At 46.1% G+C, this 20,617-nt stretch overlaps 1 protein-coding gene across 6 annotated transcripts in view; it reads left to right on the forward strand.

The window, feature by feature from the left end:
• Positions 1-19,026, forward strand: part of RNLS (renalase, FAD dependent amine oxidase) — an 83,273-nt gene extending 64,247 nt beyond the window's left edge. Inside the window, exon 8 of one of the 6 annotated variants that reach the window (XM_064429900.1) lies at positions 124-783. In XM_064429900.1, the coding sequence (XP_064285970.1) occupies positions 124-303 (180 nt within the window). In that variant the 3' untranslated portion in view covers positions 304-783. Of the gene's footprint in view, positions 1-123; positions 784-2,803; positions 8,598-18,814 lie in introns of those variants that run through there. The other 5 variants (XM_064429895.1, XM_064429897.1, XM_064429899.1 and 2 more) reach the window with 5 other exon arrangements.
• The last annotated feature ends 1,591 nt before the right edge of the window (positions 19,027-20,617 follow it).

The raw sequence follows: 20,617 nt of genomic DNA on the forward strand, positions 1-20,617 counted from the left end.
ATAACAGAGGGAACATCAATCCATCGAGATGAGGATTCTGTATTTTATTTTATAGACAGTGTTGTGTCCTTATATCCAATCTTGGACAGGGGGTTTAACCACCCTATTCCTGTGCTCTTCTAGGAGCCTACCTGGGAAGAAGTTGGAATTCAGCAGCTGGAAATTGAAATCCCAGCACCTTTTCCTGTATTAGCCACTGCTCTGTGCTCAAGGAGAGGTGTTTTTGCAGTGACACTTTGGAAAACCCCAGAAAAAGCAGATTCTTTTCTCACCCACAGTTACACAGGCTATTTCCTTACATAAAATATCTGCTAAACACCTGCTCAGCTTGAGCTCTGCTCAACATTTTTGAGGTCCCAGGAGGGCCTGACATCTCCAGTGTCATCATCAGAGATTCTCCTCCCCTCTTTGGCAGGCCCCATGGATGTGAATTTGGCACTGGGAATTAAGTTCTTGGTGGAGAGACCAGCCCCAGGAAGGAGAGAGGGAAGCAAATGGAAATTATCAACTCTCTTGTGCCATCCTTTGCTTGGGCTGGTTTCCACCTGGGTCTCCACGGACACAAGTTGAAGTTCTCACTGCAAAGCACTGAGCAGCAGGAGGGCAGCTGATAGCCCAAATCTGGGGGTGCTGTTTTTGTCCCTTGGAGAAAATTTCTAGAGGATTTGCAAAGGGGAAACAATAATGGAATCCCAGAATGGTTTGGGTGGGAAGGGAACTTAGAGATCATCCAGTCTCATCCCTGCCATGGGCACGGACACCTTCCACTGTCCCAGGCTGCTCCAAGCCCTGTCCAACCTGGCCTTGGGCACTGCCAGGGATCCAGGGGCAGCCACAGCTGCTGTGGGCACCCTGTGCCAGGGCCTGCCCACCCTGCCAGGGAACAATTCCTTCCCAAAACCCCATCCATCCCTGCCCTCTGGCAGTAGGAAGCCATTCCCTCTTGTCCTGCCTCTCCAGGCCTTTGTAAAGAGTCTCTCTCCATCTTTCCCTTCAGGCCACAATTTGGTCACCCCAAAGCTTCTCCTCCCCAGCTGAACACCCCCAGCTGTGCCAGCCTTTCCTCCCAGCAGAGCTGCTCCATCCCTCTGCTCATCCTGGTGCCTCCCTGGGCTCTCTCCAGCAGCTCCAGGTCCCTCCTGTGCTGGCCCCAGGGCTGGGGCAGCTCTGCAGGTGGGGTCTCAGCTGGGCACAGGGGCAGAATCCCCCCTGCCCTGCTGCCCAGGCTGGGGCTCAGCCCAGGGCACGGGGGAGTTCTGGCTCCCAGCTCTCACCCCCAGCACCCCCAGGGCCTTCTCCAGGGCTGCTCCAGCTGCTCATCCCCTGGGTTGGTCTGGGAGTTGCCCTGACCCAGGGGCAGCACCAGCACTTGAGACCTCATGAAACATCCCCTGTTTTAACCCCTGGCAGGGCAGTGTTACTCCCACTGCAGCCCAAACGAAAGGACTCACTCAGAAATCAGTAATTTTACTTCCACTGTGCCATTATTCTGACATTCCACCAGCTGAAGGTTCCTCAGCAGGTCTGGGGGTGCTCTGCCTCCTGTGGCTGGGATTGAGAGGCGCAGAACCTCCCCTCCTCCTCCCTGTGAAAACCCCCTCATGAGACTGATTATCAAAATCAAAGTCATGACACAAGTGTGTTTGAGAAACCTTTTCAAGTGATGGGGTGGGGGAAAGCAACAATTAGGGCTTGCTAGATCAGCAGGCTCTGACCTTGCCTGCAAGGTGAGTGGGCCACAGAGAGGAATCAGGTCTGTAGCACAGCTCTGAGCAGAAAACTGTTCCACTTTTAGGTGACAAAAATGACTCTGCAAAACTGAACCAACGAGCAATGGAAACTGAACTTCAGCTTTTTGGGTTCCCACACTTCATAAAATGTAGCTGGGGAGGGTAATGGTTTGTGAGAATGAAGAAATGCTTCCCATCAGTTTCTGCTTGCCATGGAGGATTTTCAATATCAGTTGTTGAAACACACCCTCAAGGGCAGGTGCAGCTTGCCCAGGAGCCTGGGGGTTGAAGGAGATCTGCACCCAGATGTTCCCTGCCCCTGCAGAAGCTGAGAGCATTTTGCAGCCTGGCACCATCAGCCAAGGGAGGTTTTTTATAATTTATAGGTGGATCTTAGAGCTTGGACCACCAGTTTGCTCTGCAGTCTGTACCTGTTTCCTTCACCTGGGTTTTCTTCAGCTGATGCTAAAGAGGACTCTGACTCTAAATCAATGGATTTATGGCCATGGAGTCTTCCTGACTGGATTTTTTTATCTTCCCTGTATCCTCTTTATCCTGTGCTCTGAGGCATTCACATGATCAGGACAGGCTCTATACTCATTCTCTATTAGGTCATTTTTAATTAAAAGCCATTTGTTTTGGGTGTTTCCAGAGTAGAAACCTTGAAGACCTACCTTGACTTATAATGGGATAATACTCAACAATTCACCAACCCAGATAAGCAGTGTGATAAAGAAAATATCATGATAAATAAAACAACAAAAAATCATTAAATTAAAAAAGAAGAAATAAAAATATAATGATAAATGGAAATATAATGATAAATAAAATATTTTTAAAAATAAACTAATGGATATTCTGAGACATGGCAAAGGTTGGCAACCCTCAGATCACAGGATCAAGACAACCTCAGTTTGTGCCATAAATCTCTATCCTTGGCTGGAACTGGGCCTGATTTTGGAAATCAAGTGTCCTTCCCCAGGGAGTGGTCTGGGTTTATTCTTCTATCAAACACTTTTAATAAAAAAAAAAAAAACCAAACCCCAAAACTGAGTCTTTTTTCTCTCTTACAGGATCCATGAGTACCTTATATGGCCAATAAACAGAGACTCTTCCTGACCATAAACACCATCTATAATTTTTGCTTGTTGTAGCTGTGTCCAGATGCTGGCATCTGTCACACATCTCTTGTGCCCCTGGAAATCAGGCACTCTCCTCTTCCCAGCCTCTCTGAGAACCTCAGCACCCTGACTCACCCTGAAGGGGAAAAAAAGGAATGGGAAGAACACAAAGCAACTGCTCGTAGCATTTTATTTCTCCTGGATCTAGTGAAAGGGAAAGAGAACTTTGAGACTGAAGACAATAGAGATCTAATAGTGGTGCTGAAGTGTTATTTCTCCTTGGATTTTTCTGTTCCTCCTTTTCAGCAAGCAGGGGTCTGTGGTTTTGGTTCAAACCACTGTTGGGAGGAGCTCCGAAAGCCAACAACTGAAGGTAGAAATAAAAACCAGAGGTGAAGGTTTCTTTGGAAACCAAAGAAATCTCTCTAGATTTCAGATCTCAAAAATTTGCCAGAGCTCAAAGCACAAGAGGCAGGTTGTTTTCTGCAAGGCTGTGTCACAAATAGCCCAAACACACACCTTCCTGAAAGTAAAGATCAGTAAAATATCATCTTGTCCTAAACCCCTGCTGTGAACTGGAACCCCTTCCAATAAACTGTCCAACCTGGCCTTGGACTCTGCCAGGGATCCAGGGACAGCCACAGCTTCTCTGGGCACCCTGTGCCAGGGCCTCAGCACCCCCACAGGGAAGGATTTTTTTTCCAATTTCAACTCTAAGCCTCCTCTCTTTCAGTGTAAAGCTGCTCCCACTTGTCCTATTACTACACATTCTTGGAAATAGTTGTGTGGTCTCTGCTCCAGACACCCCAAACCAGGAGCTGCTGATCCTTCAGGTGTGACTTGGATTGGCACAAACCCCTGGTGCAGGCAGGCTGCTCTGCCATCAGCTCCAAGAAAATTCCCAAGCATCACCACTCTGCTGCTAGGGAATTTAGGATCAAGGAGTCCAAATCTAGAAAGAAAATGAAGGTTGGAGCTCAGATCCTTCACTGAGTTAGAGCTGATATCACCATAATTGTGGTTTTCCATGCAGGGGGCTGCAAGGGAAGGAAGAAGTGAGAGACATGAAGGGGGACAGGCACCACTGATGCCTTGTGCAGGCTGACCTAGAACAGAGGCCAGACAGAGCTAAAGAATAAACCAGGGATTTATTAAAAGGCCTCCATGGATCCACCTTGGGCAGCACAAGAGCCCAGCCAGGGCTGCACCCAAGGTGAACCAAAATGGTCCCAAAATGCACAACTGGTCACGGGGTCTCTCACTGTGATCAGTTCTGCTCCATTTGTATATTGGAGTTCATTGTCCACTTACAGCTTTAGTTTATGAAATCCCATCCTGCTTGTTTTTCCATCCTCAGTCCACGTTGTTTGTGCTCTTGGGCCTGAAATTTGGATCATTTGTCCCCAGCTAAAGAAGGAATTATTTTGTCTCCCTGCTCTGTGCAGAGAGCTCACCCTCCCTTAATGTGAAGCTCAGACCCACACACTAAAGCAGCACAGAATCTGAAAAATACAAAAGCTAAACCCTGAGGCATTGCATTTGCAGGGTGCCCCAACAAAGGAGGGAATGATGAATTTGACTCCATGTTCTCAGAAGGCCAATTTATTATTTTATGATACTATATTATATTAAAGTATACTAAAGAATACAGAAAGGAAACTTACAGAAGGCTAAAGAGATAAAGAGATAATAATGAAACTTGTGACTCTCTCCAGAGGCTGACACAGCTTGACCCTGATTGGCCAATAAGTCAAAATAACTCACAGCAGAATCCAATGCAACAATCACCTGTGGGTAAACAATCTCCAAACACATTCCACATGAGCACAACACAGGAGAAGCAAATGAGATACAAATTGTTTTCCTTTTTTTCTGAGGCTTCTCATCTTCCCAGGAGAAAAATCCTGGGCAAAGGAATTTTTCCAGAGAATGTGAATGCCTCATTGAGGCATCACCACCACGGTTTGTAATGAGGGTGGGGGTTCTGCTGGGCACTCCCCATCAGCAGCACCATCCCCAGCAAAGCCCCCAGCTCTGTGCCAGCAGGAAAACAGGCACCAGCACACTCCCCCACCCCATGGACCTGAATCATCCTTCCCTGAGCATTCCAAGGGGAGATGCTGTGGTGCCAGCCCTTGGATCTGGGGAATCCAGGTGGCACAGCCAGATCCAGGGGCGTGGTGCCAGCTGCAGGCTGTGCACAGGGCTGGCAGCACCACCTCAGATATGGAGTGCTCCAGGAAAGCTCCTGAGCGTCAGCCAAGCAGGATGGGCTCCAAGCTCCTCATCCATAATCCTCCAACGCTGGGAAAGGTAGCTCACCTTCCCTGAGCCAAAATTGGAAAGGATTAGCACATTTTTCATCCCCCAGAGGGAACAGGAGACTGTTTTACCTCTGGAAAATGGGTTGTAGTCACTGACTGCTTCCTAGGGGATCACATTGCCCAGAATTCCTTGCAAGTGGTTTTTGGGAGGGATCCCCATCCGAGCACTCCATGAATAATTCCCCAAATGCAGAGAGCCAGCACAGCAATCCTTCTCCCTGCACTTTCAGGAGGTGACTTTTTGCCAGGAAACACAGTGCTGGGGAAGCTGATAACTTGTCCTGGGCTCTCCACAGCTCCCAAAAGAGGAGCTGCTCACAGCCAAGGCCCTGGAGAAGCAGCTGGCACAGGGCACCACGGCAGCAGCCCCTGATGCCAAGGGGATCCCCAGAGTTCATTTCCTTAATCCTCCTTCAGGCATGCCTTTGTGCCACTCTGAGATCACAGGTGCCCAGCTGAGGGTGAGGCTGGGAGCCTGCTCAAAGTTCAGTGGCAAAATGACCTTTGCAATTCCAGCAGCACACCCAGCAATGGGGCAGGCAGTGAATATTTTTCCCTTTCCACATCTTCCTCTCTGCCCACGGTTTTTTTTTTGGTGGTTTTGGTGTTTTTTTTTGAATATCAGCTGTTTCAAAGCACAATGCAGAAGAATTTCCCCTCAGTTTAAAAGCTACCCCTGAGTGTAGAAAGCTAAAATTTGGCAGAAAAGCTGAGAGAAGTTCCTTGGAACAGCTTCCTTTGAAAGATGTGGGAGTTCAAAGTTCCACATCAAGGTTGCACAGCACATTTTGCACCTATTTTGTTTCAAGAGCCCCATAAATCATCTGCCCAGGGAGATTTCTCAGCACATTACCCGAGGTTTGTGGGTGTTTCTCACCCTTTGGGCAGAGAAGCCAGGTTTTCCCAATTTCCCTGTGGCCATACACCAGAAGCTGCAGCGAGAGGGTTTCCAGTGACATTTTAAATTTCATGTCCACAGCAACACCAACAGGAGTGGGTACAAGCTCCTCAATTCCCATGAATGGGAAAATCCCAAAAAAAAGGAGCTCTAACCAACAGTCCTTGGAGGTCACAACAACTCAGCCACAAAGAAGAGAAGGTCTGGGGTCTTTCCTGCCTTGGGTTGGGGTTGGTTTTATGCTGGGTTTTAGACTTGCCTGTAGGCCTTGAGTAATCAAAAATAGAACTGTAAATTCATCATCTGCTTTGTTCTGTGCAAGTAATTCTCTATTCACAGCTCACCCTCATCCTGCAGAGCAACTCACATGCTCTGGTTTGTTACGCCAGCATAGTCTAATTCCAGAGATCACAAAAATAATATTCCAAGTCTAATCCCAAAGAAAGGATTACCAGGGATCAAATCCATTATTTCACAATAAATCCCTTTTATGTCTTTTTTTTTTTCTCCCATCAGCGATCAAAGCAAGTGGATTTCAGCTCTAAAATGCTGCTGCTGTACAGCAGAAGAGATCCTTGCTCAAGGCACAAGGCTTAACATTTACTTGCTTCTTCTTCTTCTTCTTTTTTTTTTTTTTTTTTTTTTCCACAGTATCAAAGGAGATTTATTTTTTCCCCCTTTGCCAAAAATAAAGTCTGGTCTAGATTCTCAGCTGCAGCTGAGAGCACTGGGAAAGAAAGTAGCTACAGCCCATTTTTGCAGCTTCCTAATCTTGTAGGACAGTTTCTAATCTTCTCAAATTGTCAGCAGCCCATCAGAGCTGTTTCTTCCTTTGAGAGTCCAAGCTGAGGAGAGAAGCTCTGGCTGTAGTGAGGGGAGGTTTAGAGACCACCAAAGGGGTTTTTTTCCCCTCTAAACACAAAGGCAGGCTTAGCTGACCAGTTGCAGTGTTTTTGGCATGGCTGCTGCCCCAGTTTGCTGTGTGAAGCTCTGGAGTGGCACAGGAGCCTTCAGCATCCCACTGCCCAAGGGTGGGACACTGCAGCACCCTCAGCCTCCTGTTGTCCATAAAACACAGCCAGAGCCACCAGCCCCAGCACTGCAGAGCTGCTGGGGGCAGAGGCAGCCACCTGCTCCCCCTGCCTCACATCCCATGGAAGACAAAAGCAATCCAAGCCTGTGTCAGCCTCCACCACGTGCCACATGTGAATAGCACAAAGTGGGAAAAATTCTTGGAACCCTGGCTGCTGAGGATTTCAGACTTTCTGTGCTGACAGGCACTGACCCCCAGGAGAACTCTGCATTTGACCTAAGGCTGTGGAGAAGGCTTCAAAATTAAATTATAGAATTCAATTCTATCTGAATGAATGTTAGAATTCAATTCTTGCCATAATCTGGGATTGTGGGTGTGGAGTTTGAATAGAAGTGTGTGATATCACATGGTAGAAAACTTCAAGTTTAAGGTTTTAGAATACAGTAACATATGTAAACAAGATGGAGGTTTTGGGGCAGAGGCTGGTCCTTCTTCTTCACCTTCTTCTGCATGGGTTTGGGTGGTTTTGTGTAATTGGATAAAAAAGTCCACATTGTGGGCCACGAGTTGTTGGTTATTGGGTTAAAAGTAAAAATATTTAGGTGTCATTTCTTAATTAAACTGTTTATCCTTAAAAAGCCTTGTAGAGAGAGAGATGTGGCTCCATTTTTAGTTTGTTAGAGTGAAGTGCTCCAGAGCCCAGGGTTTGTGGGACTGTAATACAGATAAGAACTAATAAACATCTGAGTCCAAACAAGAAATACCATCTCACACATTTAATCCTGACCTTGGCAGAAAAAAGAAGCAAAGAACCTGCACCTCCTCATGGCTGGGAAGTCATGGCTCCTCCACTAACTGGGCCATATTTTCAGTCCTAATCTCAGACTGTTGGAATTAGCTCTGCTAAAGCCAACAGGATGATACAGGTCAGATCAATTACGATGAAAAATTCAATTCTGGTTGTGCCATATGCAGCACTATAAAAAGGACTGAGCTGTACATATGGCTGGAGAAACAAACAGCACAAATGCCCCCACACTGTGATGCCCTTTAGTCTTTCAGCACTTTCTACACAGGCCACGATGAGAGGAGGGAAAGTGCCATCACTTGTCCTTGTAAAAACTTAGCAGCCTCCAAATGTCCCTCTCCACCACCCTCCAAAGGATCAGGAATCATCTCCTCGTGGAGGCTGCTTGGAGCACTGAGAGCCTTTGAGGAGGTGGAGCTGGTCTGGCTCGTGGCATGAAAATTTCCACCAAAAATTATAGAAACATTAAGGTTGGAAAAGAGCTTTAAGATTATCCAAGCAAACCATCAACCCAGAACCAGCAGCATTGCAAAAAACCAGATTTCCCCAAAATTTCTCCCAAAAAAAACCCCAAAAAACCTGCCTTGTTTCCCTAGGGATGCATCAACTCCAGGGCTGGGACTTGAGCACCTGAGGATACAACCTAAGAAGAAGAATGCTGTCTGTGCTGGAGATTCATCCCTTTTCTCAGGAATGTGGGCAAATTTCTGCCCATCTCTGGGGGGCAGAAATGAAGCAAAGCCTGCTGATGAATGCATCAGTCCTGCAAAGTCCAGCAGAATAGAAAACTTCCCACTCCAGGCTTTGGAGTCACAGGAACCAGGCTTCTCAAGACAAAAAAAATAAAACAAAATGGGAGGAGGAGCAAGGTCTTGATAAAGAGGAGATGGTGTGAAGGTTGTGCCATCACCCCCTGGCTCTCCTTGTGCCATCATCCCTTTTTGATTCCAAAGGGGGATGCGTGAGATGATCCAAAGTGCAGCAGGAGGAAATAAGTACCTGGATGGCAGCAGCATGTTATGGAATTTATAAACACACGCACAACTGAGGTGCACGCTTAAAAATGGGTTTTGCACAGAGGGGAGCATAATAAAAAAAAGTTAGGAGACCTGGAGGAATAGCCAGTCCCAGCTGGAATTTCAGCCCAAAACTCAGCTGGGGGAGGTTTTGGTGCCAGTCATAGGCTGCTTCCAGGGAGAAACAGCGTGTCCCAAAATTTCCTTTCAGCCTCTCATGGACTAATCACCAGCACTGCAACATGCAGCAAAAGCCTCTGAGAAGTTGCCATCAACTCATCACAAGCAAACAACGATAAAAAAAGCCCTCGGTGGATCGACCAGTGTTCAAAAATACATCCAAAGGATGCTCTTGCACGTCAGCCTGCTCTGGCACGCTCCTTCTGCACAGGCTTCCAGATGGTCCATCTTTTTAGCCCTTCCTTTATTTTAAGTGGACAGCCTGAGGCACAGCAGGACCTTATCACTGCTTTATTTGAGAGCAGGGAGAAAATGAAAGCTCTCCCAGCAAAAAGAAATTATTTTTCTAAAAATAATTACAAGACAAATAATTCTCAGATTTCCTTTTATTCTTGTTATTCTTCCCCACGCAAGGCCACAGTTTTCAGAGAGCCCAGCTCAGCAGAGATTTCAAGGAGCCTCTTGGTGGTTGATAGTCCCTGTATTGCAGTCACTGATTCACAGATTAATTTATTTTTTGAGTCTAAGTCATGCACTCCATGCTGGACAACTTCAAGTGCAACCAAAGAAAGCCTATACACTACACATCTATTTATTAGACAGTTTTCAAGGTTTTCCAAAAGGAACCTGCTAAAATGATTTCACACCCTCTTTCCGTTTAAAAAAAAAAAAAAAAGGAATTAATTTCTCAGGGTCTGCTGTGGAACCAATTGAGTTCAGGAGGCAAACCTTAAATCTTGATAATTATGTACTGTGTAAGTGGGATACTATAGCAGGCTGGGGAAAACCCAGCCTTGCATCTCCAGGAGCTTCAGGGCTGTGAATTGAAGAAGTTGCTTTTCCTGCCACCCTGTCCTGAAAAAAAGGAGGGGAAAATAATCAAGAATAGAAGCACATACAGTAGGAATCCAACTGCTTCTTGCCATTTCCCTCTTTCCTCTTTCCAAATCCTGCTTGATGGGAAATCTGCAGAGGGGAGGGAAGGGTATCCCCCCAATGGTGCCGCCAGGTCCTGGCTGTCACCTTGGTGTGACTCTCACGTGCTACAGAAAGATGTGGCTTCAGCACACACCAAACAAGTCCTACACTCCCCAAGTTAAAGAATCACACACCCAACAAGTCCTACACTCCCCAAGTTAAAGAATCACACACCCAACAAGTCCTACACTCCCCATATTGAAGAATCTGTTGGTTTGGGAGCCCGGATTGAGGCTTGACCCTCCCTTGTGCCTCCTGTCCCTCTGTTGAGAGCTCATCCTTGGGAGATGCCAAGGGGAACAATCCGAGTCAATCAGAAACACAAAGCCTCTCAGCCTCCAAAAAAACTCCTGGATGGGAGTCAAACAATACAAGTTTTGAGAATTATTTTAGACTAAATTCTTCCTCAGGACATGATCTCCGAGGGTGAAAGCTTGGCCCCACCGAGGCCAAGAGCAAAACTCCTGCAGACCTCAGCAGGACCTGGCTCCCACCCAAAGCAAACTTTTCAAGTCTCAGTCAAGCTCTTCAGCTGCAGACGTTCATTTCTATTAATTCTGCAGCCTTTTTGTCTCACCAGAAGGATCCTTCCGCAGTGGCCATCCAAAAGCCGTTGACAAGACTGAAGAAATCTAATTTGCAGCTGAAAAAGAAGCCTATAAATTTCTTTTTTGTTTTCCCAATTAAAATCAGTGTGTCTGTGACACGGTCTCCAAGCGTGGTGGTGTCAGTCTGGCTGGTGGAGGAGTCTGACAGCCCTCAAACCCTTTGGGGACTGGGACTATGCCCTGTTCTATTCCTGCACAGCCCCTCACCCTACAGGACCCTGCCATGGGAGCCTTCCAGGGACCATGGTAAAAGCAATTATGAACACAAGCATTTTGATTTTAGTCTTGTTGCCTCTCCCTGTGCCAGCATTGTTTGACATTCCCAGCAGACCCAGGGCATTTTCTCCTCCCAGGGAAGAGCACTGTGACAATGATGTTGGAAGAGCTCGCTCCTTTGACGTTTGGAGCCACGGTAATGAAGCCTCCACTTTACAACAAGTTCTGCAAACTTCTGATGATTTGCTTTAAAGCTCCTTTAAAGGAAACCAGAAGTCGCACCAGTCTCCATTCTTGCTGTCAGAAGGAAACATCCACGTGGCCACTGGGGATGGCTCAAAAACACGGCTGTGAGCGTGCCAAGAAGCTGGAAAACAAAGCACAGCATATGCTGGACTAGTTTTGTTCTTGGAGATCACTCTGGTCACCCTGTGGCTGGCAGGGATGAAGACACATCTCAGGCCAGCTCTGTGGCCTGTGACCTCATGAGCAGAGGTGACCACAGACAGACACCTCCTTCAACCAAGAAATCAATGCCAACCACCACAACCAAACCCTCTTCTCTCTGCTCCCAGTGTTAAAATACAAAGAAGTTTTGTCACAAGAGGAATCCCCCACCCTGAATGCCACAGGTTCAGACCCCAACTCTTTACCAGAACCCCAAAATTTTCCCTGTGTGCTGGCACTTATGGAATGGTTCTCAGCAACCAGAAACACAAGAGGCTTTGGGAGGAAAGAAAATAAACCAGGTCTTGCTTCCACCTTCGTCTCCTCTCCACAGGCTCTGACATTTTTTGTGCAACGGGAGCGGGGCCGCGCCCTCCTGGTTCCTATAGATGCCAAGTTGGTGACTTGCCACGTTATTGGAGCCCACAAACCTCGGGCTTGGTCCAAGGAAGGAAGTCAGGCTCCGGCAGAGGCAACTGCATTGAACTTGCTCAAACATGCAGACTTCCAGAGCTCTCTGCTCCCACAGCCCAAAGGACATTGCAACACCATCCCGAGAGCCTGGCCTGCCAAAGCAGGGCTGGTGTCCAGGTTAGATCCAAGCCACTGCAGGAAAATGGGAATTTTAGACCCTGGGAAATGCAGGGCTGCAAGAACAGGTGGAATTTCCTAAGATTGTCCCACAGGACATGGGGGAATCTTGAGCTTTCTTTTCTTCACTCGCATTTTTCATGGAAAAGATGGGAGAGTTGAGATTGTTCTGTCAGGAGAGGAGAAGCTTTGGGGTGACCTCATTGTGGTCTTCCAGTGCCTGAAGGAGCTACAGGAAACACGGAGAGAGATTCCTTACATGGGCCTGGAGTAGCAGGATGAGGGGGAATGGCTTCCCACTGCCAGAGGGCAGGGATGGATGGGATTTTGGGAAGGAATTGTTCCCTGGCAGGGTGGGCAGGCCCTGGCACAGGGTGCCCAGAGCAGCTGGGGCTGCCCCTGGATCCCTGGCAGTGCCCAAGGCCAGGTTGGACAGGGCTTGGAGCAGCCTGGGACAGTGGAAGGTGTCCCTGCCTATGGCAGGGGTGGCACTGGATGATCTTTAAGTTCCCTTCCATCCCAAACCATCCTGAGATTCCATGGTTCCATGTTGGCTCGCCTCAGAAGCAGGGGATGTGTGTGCTCTACCAAAATCCAGATGCCCTGACAGGACCACAAAATGAGCTTGAGAAACCACAACAAGGGGGGAAATGCAAGGTAACATCAGCCAGAGTTGTGATTTCTCTGGAGGGAACAGACATTTTCTCTACTCACCAAAAACCAAACCAAACAAACAAATGAACAAACAAAAAAACCCCAAAAAACACAACAACAAAAAACCCCAAAAAAGGTTATTTATGGGACACTCCTGATGAGGAGAATAAGAATAAGAGCAGTTCATAAATCTCCAGAGAAGGCAGCAGACCAACCCAACTGCAAAACAAGTGCCCAGGAGACCTGTGAGGACTGAAAATGGCCCCAGGCTAACAAACTGTCACACCAAAACATCCCACTGCATTCTACTAAGAAGTCTCTCCCTTCTGGAAATAATCTGCTTTTCCTTAGCAAGTTTATGATTTCAGATATTTTTGAGGATTTTTTTCACACCAAAAAGTTGTTCCTGGAAAAATTCATATGAATTAAAACTGAAGCTTTTCACAGAAGCCTATAGAAACAAGCCTGGTTCTTGGAAGCCTTCTGGGATGACACTTAAATTCCTCCTATTATTCAGCCCCTGGATCTGAACTCAGATTTTCCATCCTCAATTTAGTACCTGATCGGGGATCTCTTCTCTCTGGGATCTCTTCTTCCCAGACTGAGATCCCCCTTCTTGAAGCCTGTGGTTGCATTTAAATTATTTGGCTTGGCGAGGTGAAATGACCTGGTGTTAGAGACATTTCCCTTTGCAGGATTTTCACATTGTGAGGCCTTTGATCACCACAGGGAAAGCTCCCAAATCCTTTTGGCTGGTGATCCTACTTCCAGTTTCACTTCCAGGCTTGTGGCCTCACTTCACAATCCCTTAGGCTTGCTGTCATCTGCAGAGGGCCATCAATCCCACCAGGCTCTGGATCTTCTCCTTGGGAAACCACTTACACTGAATTGTTTTGTCACTGCTCACCTGGAAAGCTTGGAGCACACTTTTCCTTTGCCTGCTGATGCCTCAGGTTTAGCTTTTATATTTTTCAGATTCTGTGCTGCTTTGGTGTGTAGTTCTGAGCTTCATATTAAAGGAGGGTGAGCTCATTTCACAGAACAGGGAGACAAAACAATTCCTGCTCCAGCTGGGGACCAAGGACAAATGATCCAGATCTCAGCCCAGGAGCACAAACAACGTGGGCTGGAGAGAGAAAAACAAGCAGGATGGGACTGCATGGGCTGGAGCTGGAATTGGACAATTAACTCCAGAATTGATAAAAGTGAGAGACTTCATGACCAGTTGTGCATTTTGTGACCATTTTGGTTCATCTTGGGTGCAGCCCTGGCTGGGCTCTTGTGCTGCCCAAGGTGGATCCATTGAGGCCTTTTAATAAATTCCTGGTTTATTCTTTAGCTCTGTCTGGTCTCTGTTCTAGGTCAGCCTTCTCAAGGCATCATTAGTACTAGTAGTTAATTCCTTTTCGCCCAGCCCAGGTTATAAATTGTGTTTCTGATCCCAGCCCTGAACCTTTGTGGTTTTTCTCGCTGTGGCATTTGCCCATCGTGCGTCAAACGTGGCAGCGCTGCACCCTGAGCATCGGAGCGAGGGTTTGACGAGCTCTTCTTTCCACATTCTTTTGGCCAGGGCACAAATTCTGGTTTGTGGTTTCAGATTAGGTCTCCAGCATGTGATGTGAGCAGGCAACACCCACACTGCTCTCCAAGCAAAGTACTGGTGCTGAAGCACGGAAATCCCAGGATGGTTTGGGTTGGGCAGGAATTTAAACTCATCCAGTGCCACCCCTGCCATGGCAGGGACACCTTCCACTGTCCCAGGATGCTCCAAGCCCCAATGTCCAGCCTGGCCTTGGGCACTGCCAGGGATCCAGGGGCAGCCACAGCTGCTCTGGGCACCCTGTGCCAGGGCCTGCCCACCCTCCACATCTGTGATAAATTACTGCAAATTCAGTACAATTGTTACACACAGAAGGCAGTGCAGTCCACGTAACTCTCTCATCAGTGCACACATTTCAACACCCTGCTAGATCACAATCTTACCCTGTATCTTTGTGGCCATCTCTTCTTTTGACATTGCAACCAAGCAAAAAGAAAGAATTGCGTGCTCTGACTAATGCGTGTTTAATCTGGAAATCATTTTGTTCTTACAGTGTGCAAGAACTGAAACTGTCCCAAAAACGAGCTAGGTCCATGGGGGAGCATCTGCTCTGCTCTCTGGGCTAGGGAGGATTCAGTAGAAGACCACAGTGTCACCCTTGGAGCAGCTGGTGACAGCATCAAGCAGCCCCTCTCTCTCTCCATGTGCTGCCCAAGGCAAGGCACCATCAGGTTTCCATTAGATGATTGTCCCCATGCTCAGCCTGGAGCTGAAGTTGTCCTGCCTGGTGGCTCTCTGGAGCTCCCACAGCATGCTCATCCTGTAACAACAGCCATCCCTTCTTTTCCTAAATCCACAGGCAAAGGACACCTTCTCCTACAACTCCTTAATCCAACCTGGCCAGGCAGCAGCAAACGTCAGCCTGGGAGCCCCAAGATGGACTTGGGCAACCTCCCCATCATCAGAGTCTGCTCCTGGCACAGAAGCAGAGCAGCTGGGGCATTTTCCACCCAAGCAGTGAGGGGGGACAAAGATCCCCTTGGTCTCTGCATGACCTGGGCTCTGTGCCCACCCTTCCTCCATGGACAGCTCGAGGTCTCTGTGTTTTTTCTCTGTGTTCACCAAGAGGTGGAAGCGGAGCCCCCTGACCCTGTGGGACTCACATTAAAAAATGCCTTCAAATTAGGGTCTCCCCAGTGAGGAGGGCTTGTCTCAGCCTGCTCAGATGAAACTCCCCACATCCTGATGTCTGCACAGGCAAAGCTGGGGGTTTCTTTCACAGAAAGCCAAGCACAGCCTGTACTTGCACCCTCCAAACCCTCACACTGGAATGATGGGCAAGGTTATTCCCTGACAATTGTTAAAAACATTGAACTAATTTTTTTTTGTTTGGTTTGGTTTGTTTGTTGGGGTTTTTTGGGTTTTTTGGTTTTTTTTTCTCAGTAAATGATCTTGAAAGGAACACGTGCCTGTCACAGGTACTTCCCTGTGGTGTTTAGACAAACGAAACAAGTGAGTGCAAGAAACAAACCTGCACCAGAAACAAACCCTGTCATTGCTTCATATATTTTATCAAAGGTTTTGTTTGCCTTGCCCCCCCTCAAAAAAAAAAAAAACCAAACGAAATAGCCACCAGAAAGTTTCTGTACCACACAGAGCTGTTTTTCAGAGCCAGTTGGAGGAAGAGAGTGGGCCTGTTTTACTCAGCCTAGGAATTAACAGCACACTGTTACTACAGGTTTGCACACAGGGCTGAGGCTGCAAAACACACCTTTTTTGAAAAAAAAAAAAAAATTATAACCAGAAGTTTTAGCTGCCACTGAACATTGAGGTTGCAAAAGTTTCAGTTATGCAAGCACACATTTCCTGGGTGTGAACATCTGACAGGCAGTAAATGAGGTGGAGAAGGAAGTTAATAAATGAGCACAACCAGCACAGTTGGAAAGTAAGTGGATTTGAAACTTTCTAAATAAAATCAGTCGTTCAAAGCTCCGTGCTTGCAGCCAGCCCACGAGGCATCTCGACTCCACAGATGTGCACAAATCCTTGCAAAAACCTCTGCAAGGCATGGCAAAGGGGAAAAAAGGCATTTACAGGTTCCTTGGATTTTGTGGAGGAGAAATTGGCATTGCAGGGAGGATTTCCTTATGTCCCTTTCAAAACACCGTGCCTGTTACCTGAGAATTTAAACCCCCAAACATTTACTCTTCCCTTGAAAGAAAATCCTGGGCTGCTCTCCCACTTCCCCATTCTCCACAGGACCCCACACTGGACTGGCTCCAGTTTGCAGTTTGCCTCTGTGGCACTGGGGGCACTAAAATGTTCCCAGTATCCAGATGTGGATCCCCATCTTGAGCAGAGAGAATTATTTGAGCAACCTGGCCTAGGGGGGGTGGCCAGGGAGATGGAATGAAATGGGCTCTAAGGTCTAAACCAGTCTGGGATTCCAAGGTTCTGTGATTCCCCCCTGGGATTCCAAACCCCCTCCAGCACCACCCTCCTCCTACCACCTCCCCATCCCTTTTGTCCTGTCAGTATTTCTCACGTGGATCCATGTCTGCCATAGGAGCACATTCCATCTTTGCCACCTTTCCCTGGGTGTACATCACCCCCAGCCTGTCTGTAAGAAATGGTATCAGCTTTCCCTCTGAAGACAAACTCTTTTGGGGAGCATCTCAGTGGAATTCAGACCTGCTGGCTTCCTGGAGAGCAGGTCCAGTCTGCACCCTCAGTGCCAAAACCAAACCAGAGGGATGGGCCCCTTTACATTTTAGCAAACAGGGAGATAATTCTGCAGGCAGCCTATGATTTACTATAAATTTCCTGAATATTTTGTGATTTTTCTGTGTGCCTGTAGCTCTCTATGATTTTCCATCCCCAATCACCACTATGTTTGAAAGGCAAACCCTTACTTTGCCCTAAATTCCCTCTGAGAGAAAATATTTCAGTGTGTTGGTTCAACACTGAAGCTCTGAGTGCCTCAATTTGGCCCCCATTATCAAATTCAGTAAAAAACATATCTCCATGGCCAAATCCACTCAGGAAAAAGTGACAACAGACCAAGTAACAGGAACTCCCCATCCAAAAATAACCAGACGTCCATCATTAGTGGTTTGGTTGCTCGTAGGGAATCCCAGTTCAGCAAGGTCGTGCTCTGTCACTCCATGAGCTGGATTCGATTTCACAAAGGGAGAACAGATTCAAGCAGGAATTTTAATCTCTTCGCGGAATACAAACCACAAATTGAAGTGCTGACCCTTGATTTGTTATTACCTGGAACTGGAAAAGAGGGATTTCTCCCTTGGGTGGGTTTCCAAGCAGAGGGGGATCTCCATCCTCAGGACTCACCTGCTGGAGATGCCAGGTCAGCATTAGGGACCTCCAGGGAAGCCTCCCTGCCCAACCTTCTTTTGAATAGAAAAAAAACCCCATTTTTGATACATTTATTTATTGATTGTTGTGTATAGTGAAGTTTATAAGATATTATTATTAATATTGTTATTATAATAATTGATGCATATAAATTTATTTTGTAAAGTTTTTTTAATTAAGGTGTAAAATTTTATTGTTTAAATAAGTTGCTTAATTATGATCCATTTTTTCCTTAATTTGATTTGTTAAACTTTTTCATTTTTGAAGTTGTTTGTGGATGGATTCTGAATGGTTATAATATAATATAATATAATATAATATAATATAATATAATATAATATAATATAATATTTTAACATAATATATAATTTTAATATAATATAACATATGATTTTAATATAATATGATATAATATATTATTTTAATATAATATATGATTTTAATGTAATATAATTTTTTTAAGTTTTTATAGTTATGTATTGGTAAAAGAAAATTGATGGTGGTTTTGTTTTGATAGTTGATATCAAAACAAATAGTTTTGATAGTTTTTGTTTGTTAGTGCAGTTTGAGAGCTTAGTTTTCTGATAGTTTTGTTTGAATGTTTGATAGTATTAACATTTGTTATTATGTGCTTAATTGTAATGGAAGTGGTATTGATTTTTTAATTTAGTTAATATTTTAATTGGTTTAATTGTTTTAATGTTATGTTTGAGCTAAGTTGAGGTAGAAATAAATTTGATGTAACTTGTTTTGTAGGGCTTTAGGGTTTGAAAATGTTATTATAGTTTTGTGTATAATGATGGGCAATTTTTAACAATTTTTTTAAATGTTTTTTATGTTGCTCCACATTGGCCAACCCAAAAAAGCACATTGTCCATTTAAAGCTACTGTGAGGGTGGGATAAGGCTTAAACAAAGCCCAGGTGGAAGTTCAGCTGAGGGCACCCATCCCACCACAGGAGCTCTTCCTTTTTCCCTGCTTAATTAATTAAATATTAAATAAATTATCATTAATGTAAATTTAGTGTAAATTATATAATATATAATAATATATAATATATAATATATAATATATAATATATAATATATAATATATAATATATAATATACATACTATAATTAATATAATATACTGTTATTGATATTAATATAAATATTTTATATATTTAAATATTATATTAATTAATGTTAAATAAATTGTAAGCACTTAATTTAAAAATATCTTGATTTTATCAGGCAACCTCTTATTTACATGACCACTTCCATCAAGCTTTTTTTTTTTTTCTTCTCCCCTCTCAGTTTCCAGAGGACTTTTTGCCATGGTGAGGTAAAACAGAAGCAGCAACAACCACCACCAGTTGTACAACAGGATGGCCAAGACCTGTGAGGGCTGGACACCAGCAGCACTTCTGCCATGGAGCTGGGACCAGGAAACACCCAGGGACTGGGAAAAGCTCAGCAGCACAAAGAATGTCCATGAAAACATGACAACCATGGCTTTTCCCCTCTAGAACCGCTGATACCACCAAAAATTTTAAATTTTTGAATTTTTTTTTTAATAAAAAAGAGCACATGGCCAAAACGATCCAGAGCAGACCCTGGCTGTGGGAATCACATCCTGGGACAGTTTTCAATCGGAGGGATGGCCAGACCCAGCAGCCAATTCCCAGCCTGTTGAGGTGTGCCTCGCACACTTTTAGATGTGTCACGTTCAGTCTGTCTTGAAGGACAGAAATAGGACCTTGAGAGGTGCCAAACATCTCATCTGCATGGGATTCAGTGTTTTAGACCTGCCAGTCCTGAGCAGAAAGGGCTGGACAAGGTGTTTTCCTGGGATTAATGTTTCCCCTCAGTGCTGCCAGGCCTCAGCTCAGCCTCCATCTTGAGCTTGTTATTACCAGGGACTAGAAAAGAGGGATTCAGCCTCTCTGAGCTGCCACCATCCCTCTCCAAAAGCTCCTCAGCCTTCTCCAAAGCTGCCAGCAGCTCCTTGTCCAGGAGCCTGAGGTGTTATTTTGGCTGGTTTCCATTCAAGCAGTGACATGGGAGGCCATCGCAGCGTTTGCCCACCAGGCCTCTCCCCTATGGCGTCCCAAAGGAGATTTTGCTCACTTCAAGGGCCTCCAACACCTTCCTGGTCAATTTATCCCACAGATAAACATCCCCAGAGAGTGTTTAAGTTGCAAGGAATCTTCAAGCCCATCCAGTGCCACCCCGTGCCATGTCAGGGACAATTTCCACTATCCCAGGCTGCTCCAAGCCCTGTCCAGCCTGGCCTTGGGCACTGCCAGGGATCCAGGCAGTTTCTCTGGGCACCCTGTGCCCACCCTGCCAGGGAACAATTCCTAATTCCCAAAATCCCAAAGCAGTTTCTCTCCTGAGGTTTCTCTCTCCCCACAGCCATCCAGCGCTCCTTGTTTCTATTTCCATCCCCTGCAGGCTGTTTCAAGGCCTGCTGTGGTTTCCACTTTGAAGGCAAATCAAACCCTCTTGTCTTCCCCGCCACACCAGCCCAGCTCTTTCTGCCAGCACAGCCTTCCTGACCAGGCTTGGACCTTCCACTGGAATGTCCTCGAGCAGTTCCCCAGGAGCTGGGACCAAAGAGCAGCTAATTCCTACAGCAGTGCCCAGATTCATTTGGTGCCGAGCCCTCCTGTCATGGATTTCATTTGCACTGGGAGGCTTTCCGAGGTGGAATTGCTGTCTATAACATTTACCAATTCCAAGAATATTTTATAATTCTGACAGCCTGCATCACCCTGGAGCCTGCCATGGTAAACACGCTCTCCCCTGTCCCTCTCCTGCAGATGGTAATTTAGGGGAGGTTTCATGTTTGTTCTCGAGCCTGAGCCAAATTCCATTATTCCTTTTTTCTTTTTTTTTTTTTTTTCCTGGAAGGACATTGACCTGCAGGCATTGGAGAGGGTTTTCTCCCTTCCTTCTCCACATTTCCAGTGGTTTGGTGACAGACACTATTTGCAAGAAGCAGAATCCTGAAGGCCAAGTGCCTTTCTAGGCAGGGCTTTGAATTTGGCAGTGGGACATCTCAGGAAAGCCGTCCCACCTCACCCCAATAATCCCAGGAAAACCATCCCTCCTGGC

The sequence above is a fragment of the Passer domesticus genome, chromosome 8 (genome assembly GCF_036417665.1).
Source record: "Passer domesticus isolate bPasDom1 chromosome 8, bPasDom1.hap1, whole genome shotgun sequence".
Lineage (NCBI taxonomy): Eukaryota > Metazoa > Chordata > Aves > Passeriformes > Passeridae > Passer > Passer domesticus.